The following is a 17,432-nucleotide window of genomic DNA, read 5'->3' on the forward strand; positions in this document are numbered from 1 at the left end:
GGTGGTGGTGGTGGTGTGTGTGTGTGAGATGCAGGCCACCTACTTGCCACCACTAGCTTACAAGATAATTTCCCAAATATTCATGAACATATTTGTTTCTAGGGGAAATAAATTTGAAACAACAGTGTTACCAGCACATTTTGAAAAATCTAGCTACCTTACCCATTTATATAAATTAGGAGGTGTCTTTCTGATTTTTAAGTGCTAAAATGGGACGGATGACAAATGAGACTGGCAATCAGAGAAAGTTGAGACGACAGAAGGCTGAGCAATTAGGAAAGTCTCTTTGAGAAACGAGGGGCTTCCGAGTCCCAGTCAGGAGTGGAGGGAAAGTCATTTCAAGTGAAGAAATCCGAGCAAGAGCCAGAAGGGAGAGGCATGGTTTACCTTTTCTGCAAATGTCATTCACTGAGCTAAGTCAGTCACTTGTGTAAAAAGCTGAGCAAGGAAAACCAAGCAAACAAACAGCAAACGAAGACCTAGGCAAGCAAACACTTGGGTGGGGAGAATTCTATTCATTTTAAGCAGCTCTATTTCTTTGAGAAATTTCTGCCCTGGATTCCACAGGGCACCTTCTCGCCTCTTGCATTTTGCTTTGTTTTTACTTCTCGGCTGCGTACTACCGTGTTGGGTAAGGTGTGGTGAAAAAGAGAAAGATACCAGAAAACTCCACACCTTCCACTGCTCACGAAGTCTTCAGATGAGGTGTGTGTTGTTTTGTTTTGAGCACTCATTGCCTATTAGTCTACCTGACCCATGCACCATCAGAGGTGACTCCATGCACTGTCAGAGATGACTCCGTCATCTGCCTTAAAAAAAAAACCAGCACAGTAACTGGAATGGAAACTAAGTGGGGAGATCCTGTTTCTCCTACGAGAGTAAGACTCTGTGTATCAGCGCCATCTCTATTTCAAGTCTCAAGAGACACATACATCTCAACGATTCCTGTTCTCTTAAAGACTGAGCGAAGCTCATGAATGAATTAGCTCTATTACCTCAGAGAGAGGTGCATAAATGAGTCACATCTACTGCCTTCCCTGTGTAACTGCCATCATTTTGTCTATGGCAGAAGACATTCTTATTTCAGTTTCATTTCTGAACTGCCACTTTCCTTGAAGTCAATATATCCTACTTTACATTCCTATGTGAGCCCTAAGAGATTTGAACTCCCCCCCCCCCCCTAAAAAAAACCCAGATAAACTCAATCTGTCGGGGGTGATACAGAAGGAGCATTTGTAACAGGGGGCAGTGCTGAAAGGCATCCTGTAATGGACAGGAAGTAACTTCCCTGAAGGGAGAGGTCCCTTCGAGACTTCTACGGTATTATTTGCATAAAATAAATTAATTGGAGGGCAAAGAGACTTTTTACATGCTCCAGTAGCTCATGTTTTATTTTCACTGAAATTTGCAGGAATTTTTCAAACCTGAACGACACTAACGAGTTGACTGCACACTAAGGGGATTTCACAAGGCTCTGCGCTGTGAGGCCAGGAGGCACTCCTGACACAGGTTCATCCATTTAGCCCAATATTACCGCACTAATGCGCACATGCACGGTTAAGCACAAAACAATCTCAAAGGAGATGAACATCTCTATTAAGTGCTAGCACTTTCCCCCCACACTCCAAGGGGCCAGCGGGCTCCCCCCACGTGGAAATTGCCATCCGTCCCCAGGGTGCTCACCCCACTTGGAAGACCACTGCCGCACGAGGCTGAAGAACCGCATTTGCTTTTCTGTGCAGATCACATGGGCTGTTTACTTCCTTGAGAAACGCAAACTGCTCGGATGAAAATGCAGCACCGAGCCAGGTAGCGAGTTGGAACAGGCCCCGGAAACTGTGCCATGGGAATAAGCCTAATTCAAACTTCAGCAGTTTCCTGGGCAATTCATCCAGGCCAAATAATTATTCTTATCTTATACTAGTATTCCCTCTCCCACCCATCTAAATAATCACTTCATCTCCTTAAATCTGAAACCAAACCAAACAAAAGCCACCCCACGCGGAAATCTTATTTTCGTTGGCCAGCAGTGATTGCAGCCTGGTCTTTCTTATCTCGCTCTGGCAACGCGACATACGGCACTGAGCTTCAAGCAACATCTTCTATAGGGCCGTGCCCTCGGAAGTGTGGCTCAGGGAATGTCTAAGTGAACCGAGACCTACGTGGGGAAGTCTGTGACTTTGAGGGGAACGAGGAGGAAGTTCACAGTTGGGGGCAGTGGAGAGAAAAGGTACAATTGGGGAATTGGGGTCAGTATGTGTGGCTGCCAGCTTCGGGCTAGTGCCGGGATAATACAGCATCTGCATCAACAGCTGCAGTCTGTGCACCAGGGTGTCCGACGAGGTGGTGAGAACCTCGATGTGCAAGCAGGTCTGTGCTCACGAAGACCCAGTGTGGCTGGGAGACCTGTGCCTCCAGGTTTTCTGTACGCACCGCGCACACCTTGGCTTCACACCCCGATCCTAAAGGAGGGATCAGTCAGGAGCCTAAAACCTCCCCTTATCTCAAAACCACGCACATAGAGGTCTTGGCCTCATCCAGTCCTCCGCCAAGAGGAACCCTGTCTCTGCACTGTGTCATGGAAATTGCCATACGGCCAACAGAGGGTGTGCTTGAACCTGCTGCTCCCCGCAGCAGCCACCACCTCCCAAAGGTTTGCTTTTCAAAATGTGGGCGAGCATCAGGAGCGCCTGGGATGCTTTTGAAAATAGTCTCCTGGGCCCCACCCCGCTCAGACCTGCCGAACAGGCCCCTCCAGTGGGAAAGCTGGGGGTCCGATGGTCAGCTACATCATGGGAATGCTTTTCTTGGTGTGTTCACCTTTCCTTTCCTGTCTCTTTTCTGCTTTTCCCTCGTAGCTGACTAGAGCCATAACGTGACTTGTCCGGGGAACAAGCTTGCTATCAGTGGAGCTCAGGGTTTTTTTCTCTCACCACGGATGTCTAGCCTATAAAATGCAAAGTTTGGACCAGCTAATCCCCAAGGTCTTGTAGCTCTGGCACTGTAGCTCGATTCGCCAGAACCCACATCTTAGAGATGGGCAGGCCCATGGTCCTTTCCCTGGTGCCTTCTGCCTGGTCTTTTCACTCACATCCCACTTCACCAGCTCCCTGGGGATGTTCCGTCCTTTGTCGTTATTGTTGGTTTGTTAAAAATCAAGCCCGAAATTCTCTTTGTAGCTGCTCGCAGGTTTCAAAGCTTAACCAATCAAACAACACGAAATCTACTCATTTGTTCATGAGGTGCTGCCACAAATGTCCTACTTCAAAGGAAGAGACCCTGTCCGATTGCTACATCACTGCTATTTGTGTCTGAGATGAAACACCCAGAAGGGAAAGGCAGACAGACTTTCTAGTTTTCAGACACAAATAATAAGCACCTACTATGTGTCATGCCCATTTTAAATTCATGGTGTGCTGGGGAAGACGGGCAAGTCAGTGGAAGACAACCAAATCTTATGAGGAGTCTGCAGGTGCACTAGGAATGACAGAAGTTATAGCAACCATCTACCTGTCTGCCCACCTGTCCAACCAACCATCCATCCTATAATACATGCTGAGAGCTGACAGTGAGCACTTGGGATACAGGAGTGAGCAGAGCTGATGTGGGCCCTACCCCCATGGGTCCTCTACTAATAGAGAAAGATGACATTAACCACTGTCACATGAACAAACGTATCACTAAAATCTGTGTTAAGAGTCACCTCTTCTAGGAAGTCTTCCCAGACACACACATCCTTCATGCCTAGACCCCATCATGCAATATGTCCTGCCAGTGTCTCTGCATTAGTAGCTTCTCTCTGTGAAGATCAGATTGTCAGTCAGACTCTGGAAGCTTCCTGTTTTAATACTAATGCACATTCGGTGCTCACTGGTCTTTGCATTAAGCTCTAAATTCAATTCACCAGAAAAATCTAGCTCACGCCCACTTCCCATCCAGGGCAGCTTGATTTAACCCGAAATGATACTTTCAGATGCTGCAATACAAGTTCTCAACACCCAGACACTTTTGGAAACATTTACAGTGAACACTTTATCAATTATTCAATTCAAACAACACAGGAGCGCCTCTCCTTTCTCTTTGTTTCTGGGTAGGTATCTACCCGAGAGGATGCTGACTTCTCCTGAAGGCTGTTACCCGGGCTCTCACACCTCTCGATGCTGCCAACAAGCAAAGACTCAAACCCCAGTGTCAGACTTACAGAGTCGTGAGGTCCAGCTTGGCTCTCCTCTCCTTTCGAGAGATGAGGTCCTTTATTCCTGCTTAAGCCCTGACACCTCAAAGTTTTCCAAGATTTTCCCAAACTAGTGATTCCAACAATGTTAGCACTGCTTCCCTGATGTCAGAGGAAGCCGGAGACAGGTCTGCTGATGGATGTGCTAAGCAAACCCTTCCTCACTGAGCTTTGACAACAGCAGATTTGCAAAGGCAATCAGTACTTATTTTTTTGTTGTTGTTAAAAATATAAAAAGGGAGACAGGCTCCTAACCACTGAAGAGGTATCACCCATTTCACGCCCTGTTACACTGGACCTCTTCTTCCTCTCTTCATTTTAAAACCAGCCTCTCCCTCAGAAGGCCAGAGCAGGGATCGTTTCCCCCCTGAAAAATCTCATTAAAAAAAGAAAAAAAAGAACTGTAATCCTTTACACTTGGGAAAGGATACCCTTTTTGAGTAGCCAGTAAGAACACAAGTGCCACAGCCATTTTATTGGAGGGCTCTAACATTCCCAAACGTTAGCCCGAGTCCAAACCACCTGGAAGGTTTACTGAGAAGCAGACTGCTGGACGCCACCCTCAGAGTTCTGACTCAGCAGGTCTTCGGTGGGACCTGAGGATTTGTCATGTTTTTTTGTTTTTTTAAAATATATCTTTCTAAAAATTCAAATACCATTCTGATCACTCATGGTCCAAGAACATTTAACTAATAAACAAAAAAAAAAAAAAAAGGAAGAGATGTTAAAGACTGATCTTCAAACATTATGCCAGTGATGCCACGCTGGCCTATGATCTCACTGACAGAAAACCACACCCACACCTCAGAGGCCATCACACCATTCGGAAGAGCTTCCTTAACTGTGAGCTGCTGGATGCTGCCAGTTTGGGCACTGCTATTTTTTTTCAAGCTCTGAGTAGCTGTAGGGATCTCAGCAGGGGTTGGAGGAACCAGCTCCACCTTGGCCAGTTGAAGCTTCGAGGAAGTCACAGCGGGGGGTGGGGGGGGGCTTTCCTTTGAGGGTACGGACAAACTGGGACACGATTCTAGGATGGAAAGTCTGTGGCCTTGAGCAGCCAGCTGAATGTCACCCCCTCCCCTCTGAAAGGTGAGGATTTGTATTTTAACAAGTTTCTAGTTAACACTGCTGCCCCCCCCGCCCCCCCCACGCCGACCGCTGCGAGATGGGTGACAATCACGCAGATGACTGGAATTTCACCGCCCATCCCCATTTCCCTTTTGCCTGCCTCCATTCCTCAAACTTGATATTCACCATATGGTTTTATCCGAAGCATGGCTGGGGCTCTTTGAAAGGAAAGTCTCATTTGCTGCGTATTGTAGCCATGAAAAATAAATCACAGGGGGGCACCTGGCAGGCCTCGCGGTTGTATTACACGTGCTCAGCCTAAGCGCTTGGAGCGCACCACCACGTACAGGTGCAAAACCAGTCAGTGTCTGAGTGGAATTGGCAGCAGGTTTAATCCCTCTCATCTGTGGAATAAAGGGCTTGGTTACCTAGTTGACTAAACAGCACCAGGTTTCTTTCATTTAAGGTGGTTCATTAGTGCTTAAAAATTCTAAAACAAAGAGTCTTGGATTGTACACATAGAACTAAAGTATACATATATATAGTGCCCCCCAAAATGTACGCACATACTTTGAATAATTATAAAGGCAGTATTTATTAAAATACATTTCATTTCCAAAATTGAGCTATCAGCCGCTAAAGTGTAGATACATTATTTTGGGACACCTTGTATATATATATTTTTCAGTAGTTCAGCATCTTTATAAGGTCCTGAGGGCAGACTGACATCCGGAAGATCTGTTCCAGCTGCCCATCTCCTGGTCTTGCAGGCTCTGTCTCAGGCCCGGTTCTCCTGGTGGAAACCGGACCTCAAGAGAATGGCCACAAAGGACAGTGTTCAGGCGCAGGGGGTAAGCCAGGGAAGAAGCCCGGTGTCCCCACCTCTCTGAGTGCTCTACTCCCCTATGGAGCAGAAGCAGAGCGGGGTGAGGTGGCCTCCAAGGTGATTGCGGGTGTGAGACTTAAAGGCCACCTAAAGTTCCCCAAGTAAAGTGTGTTGGGCAGAATGCATTGAAATTCCTTTGGAAAAACCACAATGATCTATAATAATAAAAGCGTAATATGCTAATTAGACCGGTCAGCTGAACGACCTTTTGGGCTTCCTTCCGGACAACCTTCTGGACGAAGCCGGGGCTGTGAGGGCTGAGGCAAGCCAGGATTGTGAGGACCGAGGCAAGCAGCGGCTGCAAGGGCCAAGCCCGCTTGCATGAATTTCGTGCATCGGGCCTCTAGTAAGCATATAAAACCATATGTGATTAATTGGTAGCTTTTTAAAAAAAAGATAATGACATTGGTTATGATGGGAGCTGGGTACTACCAGAAGTGTAAATTAGTATAACCTCCCTGGAGAGAGCCTCTGACCAAGCAATTCTGAGGGGTTCCAGATGGCAGAAAGGGAGTACCCTGCCCGGGGCTGGTTGGATGGGGAATAAGGGCTAACGAGAGTTTATACTGAAAATGATACAAAGCAGAGACCACGGAGCCACACAGTGGCCACAGTTAACCGAGAGCCCTCCCGACTGTGCCGGGCAGCGCCTGAAGAGTAGACCACACGGGCTCGAGGCTGTGTAAGGAAGAGCTATGCACCATGGAGAGTTCTGGTTTGATTAAAAATTTAAGACCTATCTATACAGCTTTGCATGAATGAATATGGTGTTATTTTAACATTCCACTTTCAACCAGAAATCACTCAGTCTCAGTTTAAATTCACAAACAACAGTTTTCAAACACTCTATCAAGAGTAGCAATAAAACCCTTGTATATATATTATTAAGCATCCTACCAATTGATATACTCACTGAACTTAACACCCAGTTGCTCTCTTACCGTGTTTCTAGTTTCAATGTTTTTTCCTTAAACAAAAAGCCTTGCCCTCATAGATCTTTCTGGAAGATTCTAACATAAAAATAAAGAAAGAAAAAAAATACAACCATGGTCCTTTGCCGTCATGGTCCCTATCACACCATCTCAGGCTTTTATCCCTGACCCCAGCACTCCATCTCCAGCAGAGCCACCAGGAAACCACAGGCACTTACAGCTCCCTGGATGGAGGACGGGCCAGTTCCTTCGTCCTCTTCCCCGTCTGGCTCCTGGTCTTCGTTGTCAGTCCAAGAGGATACGTCCTCTACCGAGCTGGTCAGATCAGGCAGACTCTTAGACGTTAACCTCAGGAGGTCCTCAGCAGAGGTTTCCTATGGGAACACAAAGGTCCATGAATTACACGATGGCACCAGCAGTTCCAGGTCAAGGTCAAAGAAAACCAGCAAAGTCTGCTATGGGTGGTCACATGCTCCCAACCTGAACACTATATGGAATATATGTTCCACACTTTGCAAGGTTACCTCAAATGTCAGGGGTGTGCACCCAATTTCAACACAAATCATTTTCCCCCCTGAAGAATCTGTGTTTCTTAGATGAATGTTTCTATGGTTAATCTAAGATCCTTGAACTTGTGATCCTCTGATGCCCTCCCCTGTCTTGCTTTCAGGATACAGTTTAAATCCCTCATTGAAGAGGACAACATCTTAGAGATCTAGCCTCTGCCCAGCTCTCCAAACTCATCTCCCACCATCTTTCCTTCCATTCCAGCCATATTTACTTCCAAATGCCCAGGCTGTCCCTGGCCCTATCACTGCCTTTTCTACCAGCAGCCCTCTCTGCCTAGACCACCCATCCTCTCATGACTAAGGCTTAGGTGAAAGAAGCGTGAGTACCCTTTCCCGCAGGCCTTCCTGGATCCCATCAGGAGGCCTTCCATTTCCCCTTTCTTCTCTAATGTCCTTTACTGTTTCTGTTACTGCCTTGCAGTGCATGACTTGTCTATCTCCCCCACTTATCTGAGAGTTCCCCAAACTGAACACCATTTCTGCTCATCACTGTGGCCCCAGGCCTAGCACAGAGCTCAAATACCCACCATATCCTCCTCTCCCCTCTGCTCATCTCACTGGCATATGTTCATGAGAGAGATCAGATTGTTTATTGAATCACAATGTCAAACTGGAGACGGATGATATCTTTGCAATAAATGCAGCCCTTGAACAACTTTTCAAGGTCAATGAAAATAAATGGAACCAGACTCCATTAAGGTCAGACCTATAAGGGGGCTTCATTGCCCACTGTTTTCTTGCTTTTGCATTCTCAGTTCTATTCACCCTTTGAAGTTGAATGGGAAAAACTTTCCGAACTTTGGGGAGTTTGCTGGTCTCTAGTTTTTAGAGAGTTCTTGTCAGTATTTTCTAAGAAGAAAGAAGGAGAGGTAAAGTTTTTAAAACTCCTCCCTCCCTAATCACATTTCATAAAACCCTGATGAATTTTGAATATATGAGAGGGCTTAAACATTCCCTAAATATGAATCTGTGGATTCAGTAAATTAACCCCATGGATATACTCCAGCGCAGGGAATTTTCTTTTTCTGTTCCTTTTCTTTCACTACAGCCTTGCTCACAGTCCAGGTGTAGCAAGCAAACCCGTTGTTGTTGTTGTTTTTAATTGATTTTTAGAGAGAGGAAGGGAGAGGAATAGAGAGATAGAAACACTGATGAGAGAGAAACATCATCAATCGGATGCCTCCTGCATCCCTCCCCCAACGTCCCCTTACAGGGTATAGTGCTTGGGGAGGGCTCCAAGTTCACACCACCATTGGAATATTAAAAAAGCACAAAATTACCTACCTTGCTGGCCACGACCAGCTGAACCATTCCAGTGGCTGAGCGAAGGATGGCCACAGCTTCCTCGTGGGACAGCCCAACCAGTAAGTGACCATTGATGACCAGCAGCTCATCTCCTAGGGACAGTCTGCCATCCCTGAGGAAACAGAAATGGGAAAAAACTCCCTTATCAAGACATCCTGGGCCTGAGAAGGGACATTGTACTGGAGCCGGGAGGGTGGTGACAGGAAACAGTTAAAACCAGGCTAAAAGGAGTCAGGGGCAACCAGAAGTATTGGGATGGGAGTGCTTTATTCTTTGGCCTGGCTCAGTCCAGGTTCTCACTCAGAGGAGTATGCTCCATCATCTTAGGTGGTCACCTCATACCAGGCACATTCGGAAGTCACCACCATGTAACCTGGCATTAATGCCAATGAAATGTCCCATTTGGGTGGAGACCATGATAGAGGAAGCCAGCCCTGAAGGTTATAGGATAGTCAAGTCATTCTTAATCCTATTTGCCATCCTTCCCTCAGACTCAGTCCTTAGTGTTTCACTGAGCTGAGCGCAAAGAGAGCAAAGGCATCATCCCCTTACCCACGCCCTCTTTCTTCCAGGTGGCATACCCCTGGCCATATTTCCTCTGTGGCACCTGGGACACCACACTGCATGTGTCTGTCCATCTCCTCCTGCCCACAGGGTTGTAGGACCTTGAGGATAAAGTCTCTCAGCTCCTTTTCATCCTGTGTCCCTAGAGCCAAGCTTCATCAGCAGAAGAATGAACATAAAAATGAAGAAAGAAACTAATCTATTGCTGTTGCAGGTATCAGACTGGTTTACAAACGTAGGTGTACAAATATTCTACTTCTTTCTTTTCTTTCAATTAAATTACAGCTGACTCAGAGCTTTCTTCCCTGGGCTGGCAGGGGCACAGTTGTCATGGGAACTGGCTCCCCTAGGGTGAGTCAAGGGTCTGGGGAGGCACACTCTGCCAGAGGGTTGGGCAGGCCCCTTCATGGTACATCAACAGTCTCCTGGGTTCCAACTGAAACCCCCAAGGGTCTGGTCTCCCATGATCCTAAAGGAACCAGACATTTTTCATCTTCATTGCTAAATAAGGGACAGGAAATCTTGTGAGGCTGAGAAACTCCCGGATTGACTTAACCACAGCACCACCGAGATCATCCCTGTTCCCATCCCCTTATTCGTTTCCCTCTTTCATTCCATCTTGCTCTCCTGTTATTGACCAGAATGCCCACATGTGAACTAAACACCCCAGAGGCAGAGAGACAGAAACACACACAACGCCCAGCTAAGGGTGAAGAGAAATGAGAAACCCACTATAAACAGCTCACAGAGAAAATAGACAAGAACAGCTCTATGTAAGCTTATCTCTGGGCACAGGAATTTCCTAATTGCCAACTTTCCAAAGACAGACTAGAACCTAAGGCCTAGGATTAGTGGGAAAACGGCTACCCAATGGGAGTTACTTAAAGCATACATCATTTGGGAATTTAATGATGCTCTCCTGGATAAAAATGAGCTTCATTCTTCAATAATTACTGTCACACAGATAAATGACAAGTGTAGTAAATCTTATCTCTACTCTAGTCATTAGCCTACTTTCTAGTTAGAGGACTGATGAGCAGGAAACACTTTGTTAGCCTGTACCCTGGTTCTCTCGTTAGTTTTGCATTCTTTATACTAAATAACCTTCAGCTCCTTCAACTCCACCTCATGAGATCTACTTCTGAGTGCCCTCTTGGCCTTGGGCAGGCCAATACTGTTCGGGTTTGCCATATCTCCCTCAGTATCAGGGTACCTGGCCCGAACAATATAAATTCCAGAACACTACATTCACCTTCCTCACCGGTGAAACTCTATATGCCTACGGTATACATGTGGGCATGCAACATGCACATACCCCACCGTGCCTTGCAAACAGTAGATGCCTTATGTACAGCAGGTCCTTGAATAACATTTCATTCAACATCGTTTCATTAAAATGTTTACGAGGTGCTGTAGGAATTTAACTCGTTTACATCAATTAGCCTATGGTAAAACTGGCTTTGTTATACATTGTTCTGCTTAAAGTTGCAGCACCTATCGATGTTAAGAGAGGATTTACTGTACAGGGTAGCAATGAGCTAGCATGGCAAGGGTATACCTTAAATTTGGGGACCGCTACAACCCTGTAATTCCAACAGGACTTCCTTTTTTTGTACGAGCTCTGCCTAAGCACTGTCCCTCTTCCTATTGCAGATGATTGTTCAGACTGGAAAAGTTTTGAGGTATGAATTTTTTTCAGGTCACAAGGAGAAAGGTTCACATTTACTTTTTCCCCGTCACATTTGCAGGACAGAGATACGAGTATATAAGTGTGTGTAGAGTCCTGACACCACATGTGAACTGTGGTCGAATTTAAAACCAATCACTTTCCCAAGTCATTAGCCACTGTCTTCTGGAAATTAGGATGTCAGGATGTGGTATTCTGTTATCTGGCACAGTCTTGATAAGAAACCACATATGACTGGCATCCAAAAGTTAGGATAAGTAACATTCGCTTGAAACTCAAAGTGGACTAGAAAGAAATCCCATTTCTCCTTGATGGTTTGGGGAGCCTACAATATCCCCAGCAATTAGCCACTTCCTGTGCTCAGAGGTAGGTTTAAATAGAACCACTCAGGCCTGATGTCCCTCTGTGCTCCAGCATAACCCTTGTGAACTGTAATGGCCAGTGCTTTGACCAAGTGGAAGTCCCAGGGCCCAGGGACAGGGAAGGGAGAGGATAAGAAGGAAGAGAAAGTAAGAGAGTTAACTAGTCACCTGTGAGCGGCACCTCCTTCCTTCACTTGAGTGACAACGATAGCGTGAGGTGAGCGCTTTGATCCTCGGCCTCCACTAACCTGAATTCCCAGCCCATCCGATTCTTTAAGCAGTTCCAGCTTCCATATCCGGCCAACTTCCTCCTTGGAAGAAAAAGTGAGCACACCATGAAGTACACAGACAGACGCACAGCACTGAGGCAGGAGAGGGGAGCTGTTGGATCATGTCTAATACTCATCACTTTTCAACAGACATCGCAGGTGACCACAGGAGACAAAATGCTGTGGATTGGAACAAGCCTCGCTGGCAGTGCTGTCCAATAGAATGTTCTCTGATGATGGGAATGGCCTATGTTTGCACCATCCAACATGGAGTCCCAGCCACAGGTGGCTATTCAGTGCTTGAAGTGTGAGAGGCAACGGACACAATGAATTTTAAACTTCATTTAATTTAAATTAAATAGCCACCTACTTAATGGCTAGCGGCTATGATACTGGACAGCACAGCAAGACTGATTATTGAATTCCCTGAGCAGGATCCTGTTAAGTGAAGCTGCTTGTGCCTGAAACCCAGATACCACTGTGCACACAGCTAGTAATTAATAAGGGAAGATGAAAGGGAGACAAGCTAGGTCCTGGCGCCAGGAGACTCCCGCTACATTGAGCCCGGTTCTGCCACTTAATGCTTCTGAAAGTCACCTGATGCCTAAAAACATCAGTTTCCTTGCCTCTAAAGTGGGGATAATTATTAATATTTCAGGTTTATTATTAAGGTTAAATGAGATATTTATGGAAATAGGTGGCAATGATCCCAACATCTAGTTCCCCATTCTAGGTACATAATAAATGTTGATAGGTAATCAAATATTACTTATAGTAGTAAAATCTGCATATATGTTAAAAATATCACATTGAATTGAATCTAAAACTTCCTTAGAACATACACCAGTAAATGAGATCTTTGGTAGGAGAAACCAAAACAGTAAATTAGTTGATGAATTTGTTATCGACTTCTACAGACATTGGTATATATACTCTTTCAATACATTAAAAAATTCTTCAAGTCACAAAAATTTATCCTCTTAAAAAAACAAATAAATGTCTCTAAGTCCTCTGGACTACTACCTCTGGAACACCTTTCTCTCTTCCCCATTCAGAAACAGCCTCCCTGGCCCTCAACGTCTCACTTACTAGTAGCTCCACTGATTCAAGAAACATCCTTGAGAATCACTTAGTCTTTCTGATTCAGTTCATTCATTCCCCATGGACTTCTCATTTCACTCCAAGGACACAAACATATTCCCACTGCAAAGTGTTTGAGTTCCCTCAGCTACTTAGCTATTCCGAGAAAAGAAAGCAAAACCTGCCCCAGTGGTTTATTCTGAGTCTTATTTGGGCTCACACCTACAGTTCTTTTTCGCTCTAGACACATGGGTATGGGTCCCAATGCATTCTTCATCTGCTTTCTTCATCCATCATGAAGGTCCAATGGAACCATTAAGGTCCCCTATGGACAAAGCCATCATCCCCCTAGAAATAGGCAATCTGCCCATTCAAGCTGCTGGCAAAAGAGAAGGAATGTGAAGCATTTAGACAATCTGAAATACATACTGTCAGAAACTAAAATGAAACTTTATGCAATAGTAAAAAAACAGATGCTGAACGGTCACTGATGTGCAGCAATAGGAATGTCTGGGGAAATTATTACCAGACAGAGACCTGTTGGATCCTAACTTTTTCTAGTGCTGCTCAGTGGGGCTCCATTACCCCGGCAACATGCAGTGGGTGCCAACTGTCTCCTTCATCGGCTCACCACAGACACACGAAGCCTGTCTGGCCAAATGTAACTTCAGAAGTCACTGGCTTACCACAGCAGTTCATGAACTTGTCAACAATCTCTATATCATCCCATCAGCTCACTTAGGATTCCACAGTTTTTGGTTTGTTGCCTCTGACCTCTGGAACACCTTTCTCGCTTCCTCATTCAGAAACAGCCTCCCTGGCCCTCAACGTCTCATTTAGCTCCAATGATTCAAGAAACATCCTTGAGAATCAGTGCTACCAGAAGGATGGCAACTTTCAACACTTCCAGGCCATGAGAGCCTGTGGCCTATCAGATGGATGGCCTCAGAGGGAACACATTTAGGGACACACTGGTTCTCTGTTGTCCTGGCTCGCTGGGCATCCCACACCAGCACATGGGTCAGCCTGTGGCTGCCTCCCTGGGCCTCAGGACGCAGTTGAGAAACTAGAGCAGACAGTGGCCTGCCTTGCTTTTTCCTTGGAAGATATGCCAATGGCTTCCGGAGTCTTAAAGATGTGGGACAGTGCTCCGCCCTCTCCCAGTAGGAAAAGCCATGGAACTCTTTCCCAAGAGCCACGGGGACCCCTATGAGAGTCTAGAAATATGAAAACTCATTTGGTTTTAGCCCAAATTAGTAAAAGCCTATCCATCCCCACTACTAGTTACACCACCATTTCCCCTGCCCTACTGTTCTTTTGTTAACGTGTCTAAGAACATGTTAGGTATGCCTCATAGATGGTGTGACAATACTAGATTTTTAAATCCTTTCAGAAATAGGACTTGTGATAAGAAACATGCAAAACTGTGATAACTGAGAAAGAATAGCCTCATGTATCCTTCACAGAAAGTTAAACACACTTTTTGTCAAAAGCACCCACACACTCACTTCACACCCTCACTCCATACTCTTGCCCCTGCCCCAAACACACAAGTTAAAAGCAAAATAAAATACACATCTAATAAAAATGGCTTCAGACGGCAGAAAAGACCAGTCTGTAATATAGTCTTCAGCTATACCAGTCAAGAAACACACCACCCCTCACCCTTTTATCCAATAACATATTTTATTTTATTTTAAATTATTTTTTTGGATTAAAAATATTTTTATTGATTTCAGAGAGGAAAGGAGAGGGAGAGAGGGATAGAAGCATCAATGATGGAGAGCGAATCATTGATCGGCTACCTCCTGCAGGCCCTCCACTGGGCATTGAGCCTGCAATCCGGGCACGTAGCCTTGACCGGAATCGAACCCAGGACCCTTCAGTCCACAGATTGACACTCTATCCACTGAGCCAAACTGGCGAGGGCTATTTTGTTTTTCAATAATTGAAAGTAGGAACTCTAAGGAGAGAGGTCACAGAAAGCAATGCAAGTTTCCTTGCCTTGGAATTTCTTGGTCATCTAATCAGGAGTTCAGAGGTACACAAAGGAAGGCAGAGACAGGAAGAGGCAGATGTTATCAGTCTCAATTGTACAACTGTCAGTATGGCATTAAATTTATCTGCCTATAGCTGAAAGCAGTGCTCAGTTAAAAATAAAATCAGTGTTTGAAGTTTATTTGGCAAAAGCTGGTACTGGCCAACAACCAACTGGCCAACTTAAATATGATAATATTAAGTCTTATTAATATTATTACTGCCTCCTTACAGTTCCTCTTGGGTATCTTATACACACTTCAGTATGGTCAAAACAGGATTCTCCTCCCCCCACTCCTGACTTACCTATCTCAATGGGAAAAGTACTATCATCTACTCAAGATAAACAGGATACACAACCCAAAAGCCCACGAGTTATCTTTGATTCCTACTTCTACTCCCTAACCCAAACCATGAGCAAGATCTGTAAGCTCTACTAGCAAAATAAACCCACATCCATCTCCTTCTGCCCCTCTTCCCTGCCACCATCCTGTCAAAGCCAGAGCATCTTTACCTTGGGTTATCACAATAGTCTCCAATCTGGTCCTTCTTTTTTAATTCCTCATCTCTACAAGCCACTACTCTCCATTACACAACTAGGGTGAACTTTAAAAAAAAAAGTCATGATGCACTCAGCTTAAACCTTTCAACAGCTCCCTTAGAATGAGGCTAGCTCCTGGTGATGGCATACACCGCTCTTTGTAGTCTAGCCCTGCCCACATCTCCTGAGCCACCTCCTACTGCTCTCCGCATCACTCACTGTTCTTCAGTTCCTCTGCTCCTGGAACATTATCATCCTTGCCTTAGGGCAGCTGCATGTGCTGGCTGCTCACTGGGAACATCCTGCTCCCAGATTTCCAGGGCTACCCTTTCTTGACTCTTCAGCTCAAACACTGCCTCTTTAATGAGGTCTTTGCTAATATCCAGTATCAGTGAGCCCCCCACCCATGACACTGCCCAGCCACCACCTTTCACTTCACCCTGTTTTGTTTCATTTATAGAACTCGTCACCATCTAACTTTCTCATTTGTTTATTTGCTTATTTATTGCTTATGGCTCCTTCCATGTGATAAATGCCACGGGAACCTTGTCTCTCATTTACCAATGGGTTCTAACAACTCGAACAGTGCCTCACACATAACAATATGCATAAATGCCATGAAATTAACAGTTCTAAGATGTTTATCCACAAATCTTGAGGTTCTCCAGAAGTTATTGAGACTGACATTAAGAGGCTCACTCAGATGCGAGACCTGCGTGTTTGCCAATGTTCAGCGTGTGAACACTGATCCAGCTGTAGACACAATTGAGTTCTGAAACAGATCCTGTCTAGACAGATGGCTCAGGCTGTGGTTCCCTCACATGGGCTTAAAGGGCAGCGAGACTTTGTCAGTCTGGTGAGAAAAAGCCAAACCACAATACTGGACGCTATGGACTCCTGCATGAATGCCGCCAGAGGCCTACCTATTCTATTAAGCGCCAAGGACTGTGTGAGCATACACGTGCACCTCTTCATGGAGGCAAACAAGGGGGTTTGTTTACCAAACAGGTTGGCACATTAAAGGGAGCTGTCTTGGCAGCATTTAAATGACATCATCTTCTTCTGGAACCCAAAATAAATTTTTACAACAGCATCTTTTCCCCAAATGTGAGAAGACACATCACCCAACTAGAATTTCACTGCAGTAAATACTCTGGCTCTAATTATAATACTATTCTGAGACTGCTTGCTTCTCCCTTCTTATTTAGAATAGTCTGTAAGCGCTGAAGAAATGTGTGATCATAATGTCAAAGTGGCCATCCCTTAGTCATCAGACCAAAATGCTGAGGTGAGAAGGTGGAAGCTCAGAGAAAGGACACGGCAGCTGGAGTGCTGGGCTGGAACTCGGGTCCATCTCTCAGGCCTGGTGCTCTTGGGTGCCTTTATTAACTAACTAGAGGCCCGGTTAACGAAATTCGTGCACTGGGGAGTGGGGGGTGTCCCTCAGCCTAGCCTGCACCCTCTCCAATCTGGGACCCCACTGGGATCGGGCCTAAACCGGCAGTTGGACATCCCTCTCACAATCCAGGACTGCTGGCTCCCAACCGCTAGCCTGCCTGCCTGCCTGATCACCCCCCCCAACCACTCCCCTGCCAGCCTGATCGACGCCTAACCACTCCCCTGCCGGCCTGGTTGCCCTTAACTGCCCTCTCCTGCTGGCCATTTTGTGGCAGCCATCTTATGGACATATGGGGGCGGCCATCTTGTGTGAGGATGTGACGGTCATTTTGTATATCACCTCTTTATTATATAGGATAGCTACAGAGCACCTACAGGTGCAAGGCACTGAGCTAGGACAGAGAGATAAATAAGGTCTTTGCCCTTAAAGTCTATTGGGAACACATAGCCAAATGGTATTTGAAATACGTGGGATTCATGCATTGATGAAGATAAGCAGA

General features: G+C 45.6%; 1 protein-coding gene across 1 annotated transcript in view; it reads right to left on the bottom strand.

The window, feature by feature from the left end:
• Positions 1-17,432, bottom strand: part of PDZD2 (PDZ domain containing 2) — a 227,294-nt gene that overhangs the window by 55,855 nt on the left and 154,007 nt on the right. The window contains 3 exon segments of the mRNA XM_006081480.3: positions 7,339-7,494; positions 8,974-9,106; positions 11,776-11,918. Of these exon segments, the coding sequence (XP_006081542.2) occupies positions 7,339-7,494; positions 8,974-9,106; positions 11,776-11,918 (432 nt within the window).

The sequence above is a fragment of the Myotis lucifugus genome, unplaced genomic scaffold (assembly GCF_000147115.1).
Source record: "Myotis lucifugus unplaced genomic scaffold, Myoluc2.0 scaffold_0, whole genome shotgun sequence".
Lineage (NCBI taxonomy): Eukaryota > Metazoa > Chordata > Mammalia > Chiroptera > Vespertilionidae > Myotis > Myotis lucifugus.